Source organism: Trachypithecus francoisi, unplaced genomic scaffold, assembly GCF_009764315.1.
Source record: "Trachypithecus francoisi isolate TF-2019V2 unplaced genomic scaffold, Tfra_2.0 Lachesis_group6, whole genome shotgun sequence".
NCBI classification, from domain to species: Eukaryota; Metazoa; Chordata; class Mammalia; order Primates; family Cercopithecidae; genus Trachypithecus; species Trachypithecus francoisi.
This window is the reverse complement of record NW_022681471.1, coordinates 82,617,707-82,622,838: the sequence shown is the minus strand read 5'-3', so window position 1 is coordinate 82,622,838 and position 5,132 is coordinate 82,617,707. Positions and strand designations below refer to the sequence as shown.

The window sequence follows — 5,132 nt, the reverse complement described above, 5'->3', positions numbered from 1 at the left end:
CTCTTCTTTTTGCTTTGTCAGAGTTCTTTATTATTCATTTTTCGTCTTATACGTGGGATCGGTTCGATTCAGGCTTTCACCCTTTTACTGCCTTACAGATTGCTAATATACATTCTCCATTGGTCTTTTAATGTCGTTTACAGAAGCTGACTCTCTACCGCCTCCTTCTCTCCGTCCCAACCTCTCTGCCTCGCCTGCTCTGTACTGTTCTGTTCTCTTCTCTCTCTCTCCCTTTGTTTCTCTCTCTCCCTTTTTTTCTTTTCAGTGCAGAAGTTTTTAATTTTGACCGAGCCAAATCTATCAATCTAGGCCTGGCGCCGCGTCAGCAGAGGGGGCGGGGAGGCGAGCGCCGAACTGGGGGAGGGGAAGGGGCGGGGAGCAGCAGGCGGAGCGGCTGCCAGAGTTGCTGGGAGTGCGCGCGGTCGGATCACAAGGCGGCGGAAGAGGAGGCCCAGAGACCGGAGCGCGGAGACCTCAGCCCGCGGCTTACGCCCAGGCCTTTCTCCACCGGAGGACCAGAGAACCGCAGTCTTCATCAGAGAGGTACCGTGCTCCGCGCTCCCCGCCCGACCCGGCCCAGCCCGCTGCGGCGGCGCCTCCTTCCTTCCTCCTTCCCTCGCTCTCTCTCTTTCGCCCGCCCGCGCCTTCCCTGCCCGCCTGCGTCACCGCGGCCGCCATGGCTGAGAATGGCGAGAGCAGCGGCCCCCCGCGCCCCTCCCGCGGCCCTGCTGCGGCCCAAGGCTCCGCTGCTGCCCCGGCTGAGCCTAAAATCATCAAAGTCACTGTGAAGACTCCCAAAGAGAAAGAGGAGTTCGCGGTGCCCGAGAACAGCTCGGTTCAGCAGTTTAAGGAAGCGATTTCGAAACGCTTCAAATCCCAAACCGATCAGCTCGTGCTGATTTTTGCCGGAAAAATCTTAAAAGATCAAGATACCTTGATCCAGCATGGCATCCATGATGGGCTGACTGTTCACCTTGTCATCAAAAGCCAGAACCGACCTCAGGGCCAGTCCACGCAGCCTAGCAATGCCGCGGGAACTAACGCTACCTCGGCGTCGACTCCCAGGAGTAACTCCACACCTATTTCCACAAATAGCAACCCGTTTGGGTTGGGGAGCCTGGGAGGACTTGCAGGCCTTAGCAGCCTGGGCTTGAGCTCGACCAACTTCTCCGAGCTCCAGAGCCAGATGCAGCAGCAGCTCATGGCCAGCCCTGAGATGATGATCCAAATCATGGAAAATCCCTTTGTTCAGAGCATGCTTTCGAATCCCGATCTGATGAGGCAGCTCATTATGGCTAATCCACAGATGCAGCAATTGATTCAGAGAAACCCAGAAATCAGTCATCTGCTCAACAACCCAGATATAATGAGGCAGACACTCGAAATTGCCAGGAATCCAGCCATGATGCAAGAGATGATGAGAAATCAAGACCTGGCTCTTAGCAATCTAGAAAGCATCCCAGGTGGCTATAATGCTTTACGGCGCATGTACACTGACATTCAAGAGCCGATGCTGAATGCCGCACAAGAGCAGTTTGGGGGTAATCCATTTGCCTCCGTGGGGAGTAGTTCCTCCTCTGGGGAAGGTACGCAGCCTTCCCGCACAGAAAATCGCGATCCACTACCCAATCCATGGGCACCACCGCCAGCTACCCAGAGTTCTGCAACTACCAGCACGACCACGAGCACTGGTAGTGGGTCTGGCAATAGTTCCAGCAATGCTACTGGGAACACCGTTGCTGCCGCTAATTATGTCGCCAGCATCTTTAGTACCCCAGGCATGCAGAGCCTGCTGCAACAGATAACTGAAAACCCCCAGCTGATTCAGAATATGCTGTCGGCGCCCTACATGAGAAGCATGATGCAGTCGCTGAGCCAGAATCCAGATTTGGCTGCACAGATGATGCTGAATAGCCCGCTGTTTACTGCAAATCCTCAGCTGCAGGAGCAGATGCGGCCACAGCTCCCAGCCTTCCTGCAGCAGATGCAGAATCCAGACACACTGTCAGCCATGTCAAACCCAAGAGCAATGCAGGCTTTAATGCAGATCCAGCAGGGGCTACAGACATTAGCCACTGAAGCACCTGGCCTGATTCCAAGCTTCACTCCAGGTGTGGGGGTGGGGGTGCTGGGAACCGCTATAGGCCCTGTAGGCCCAGTCACCCCCCTAGGCCCCATAGGCCCTATAGTCCCTTTTACCCCCATAGGCCCCATTGGGCCCATAGGACCCACTGGCCCTGCAGGCCCCCCTGGCTCCACCGGCTCTGGTGGCCCCACTGGGCCTACTGTGTCCAGCGCTGCACCCAGTGAAACCACGAGCCCTACATCAGAATCTGGACCCAACCAGCAGTTCATTCAGCAAATGGTGCAGGCTCTGGCTGGAGCAAATGCTCCACAGCTGCCGAATCCAGAAGTCAGATTTCAGCAACAACTGGAACAGCTCAACGCAATGGGGTTCTTAAACCGTGAAGCAAACTTGCAGGCCCTAATAGCAACAGGAGGCGACATCAATGCAGCCATTGAAAGGCTGCTGGGCTCCCAGCCATCGTAATCACATTTCTGTACCTGGATAAAAAATGTATCTTATTTTTGATAATGGCTCTTAAATCTTTAAACACACACACAAAATCATTCTTTACTTTCATTTTGATTCTTTTAAATCTGTCTAGTTATCAGTCTAATATGATGCATTTTAAGATGGAGTCCCTCTCTCCTATTTCCCTCACTCCCTTTCTCCTTTGCTTATTTTTCCTTCCTTCTCTTCGTCTTGTCTCCCCCCTCCCTCCCTCTTTGTTTCCTTCTTTCCTTCTTTCCTTCTTCCTTTAGTTTCCTTCCTTACCCGTTTTGAATGGTGGGAATCAATGCTGTTTCACTCAAAAGTGTTGCATGCAAACACTTCTCTTTATTCTGCATTTATTGTGATTTTTGGAAACAAGTATCAACCTTCACAGTTGGGTGAACAAGTGTTGTCCTACAGATGTCCAATTTATTTGCATTTTTAAACATTAGCCTATGATAGTAATTTAATGTAGAATGAAGATACTAAAAACAGAAGCAAATTATTTGAAGCTCTCTAATTTGTGGTACGATATTGCTTATTGTGACTTTGGCATGTATTTTTGCTAGCAAAATGCTGTAAGATTTATACCATTCATTGATCTTTTTTGCTATATTTGTATACAGTACAGTAAGCACAGTTGGCACTGTACATCTAAAAATATTACAGTAGAATCTGAGTGTAATATGTGTAACCAAAATGAGAAAGAATACAAGAAATGTTTCTGGAGCTAGGTATGTCTCACAGTTTTGTAGAATCTTACAGCATCTTTGATAAACTTCTCAGTGAAAATGTTGGCTAGGCAAGTTCAGTTAAAATATTAGTAGAAATGTTTATCCTGGTATCTCTAAGTATACATTTAATTGTACAGAAAATTTACAGTGTAACATTGTGTCAACATTTGCAGATTGACTGTATATGACCTTAATCTTTGTGCAGCCCGAAGGATCAGTGTAGTAATGCCAGGAAAGTGCTTTTTACCTAAGACTTCCTTTTCAGCTTCTCCCATAAAGAGACCCTAATATGCATTTTGATTTGTAATTGGAAATGTAACTTTCACTGAAAGTGTCATGTGATGTTTGCATTACTTTCAACTGCTATGTATAAAGGAAAGTGTATCTTTTGACTTCATCAGTTATTCTCTTGTGCACAGAGAAAAATGCATTAAAAATGACTAAAAAAAAAATAAAAAATTAAAAAATGGATAAATCTTTTTCTTTTTGCCTTTTGGCCCTAGGATCGTGTTTAGGAGGGTTATCACACCCCAAGATCATATAAATCTTATCCTATATTTCTCTAACTTATATGGTTTCATTAAGAAAATGTTTTGTCCTGTCTGGAATTATCTTGATGTATGGATTTAGGTATTCTGACTTTTTTGCCCCAAAGGTTAGCCAGTTGTTAACATATTTATCTTTTCCCAACATATGAAATGTCATACATGTATATACGTTATTCTGTGTTTGGATTCCCTTTAGTTCCGTTGAACATTGTGGCACCAGTACACCAGCCTGTAGATGAGTTAGAAATGGGACTTTGTATCTGTTAATGTGAGACCTCCTCTTGATCTTTTTTATTTTTTACAATTTTCTGATGATTCTGACATGTTTATTTTACCAGATGAATTTTACGGTTAATAGATTCTTCCCCAAAAAATATATTGAGAATTTGGTTGGGATTCTCTTAAATTTATATGACTATGAGGACTACAGAATTGCATTGCTTTCCAGAAACATATGTTGCCTTGTTTCTAAAAAACTTTATATATCCTTCAAGAGAGTTTTATTTAAATCCTATATAATTTGTAATAAATATGTTCCTAGGTAATACAGACATACAGGGAACATGTTGATACTGCTTATTGGAGCTTTTAATATGTTACCTATGTGGTCATTTTTGCTATATAGAAGAAGAATTTATTTGCATAGATTATTTTAAATTGGCAATTTATTGAAATCTATTAATTTTAGAGATATTCATTTGATCCTGTTGAGTTTTTCCAGGTGAGAAATCCTATCCATGATGTTATAACTATATGTTTTACTTTTCAAAATTTATAACATAGTTTCTGACTGCATGGGTTAAACATTTTCATAACAGTGCTAAATAATAAAGGTGGCAGTGGCATTTTTGTCTTGTTTCTCATTTTAGCCAGAATGTGTTTGCTACAGCAATTCTAAATTGTGTTTTGTGAAAAAAAAAATTCTTCTGGGACACACGTTGTATACTTTAATCTCTCTTGGAGACTCATTGTGCAATAAATGTTGGCTAGTATTTTTTTTTAATGAGTAGTTTCTTCAATTAAAAACAAAACTATTTAACTTTGTGTAACTCAGCATTTTCCGAACTTATTTCAGCACAGAACCACCTTTTTTTGTTTTCTTTTAAACACACCTAATAATATTTGGCCTGTCGGTGTTCCTCAGAACACCAACTTAGGAAATGGTGATTTATTATTTCATTACCATATCATGCCAGGTATTTGACATAATCACAAAGTCTGTCATAATGAATTCAGTAATTTTAATGACAGATGATTTTATATGGAAGTGAATACTAAAATTGTAGGCATAGA

The 5,132-nt window shown here is 43.7% G+C and overlaps 1 protein-coding gene across 1 annotated transcript; it reads left to right on the top strand.

Annotated features, from left to right (window-relative positions):
* The first annotated feature begins 435 nt into the window (after positions 1-435).
* Positions 436-4,684, top strand: UBQLN2 (ubiquilin 2). The gene has a single exon (XM_033201080.1). It carries the CDS (start codon positions 677-679, stop codon positions 2,549-2,551), a length of 1,875 nt encoding a protein of 624 aa, XP_033056971.1. The 5' UTR covers positions 436-676; the 3' UTR covers positions 2,552-4,684.
* Positions 4,685-5,132: the final 448 nt, after the last annotated feature.

What these genes read in the sequence shown, in the direction of transcription:
- UBQLN2 (XM_033201080.1), top strand. Translation starts at nt 677, where the DNA reads ATGGCTGAGAATGGCGAGAGCAGCGGCCCCCCGCGCCCCTCCCGCGGC.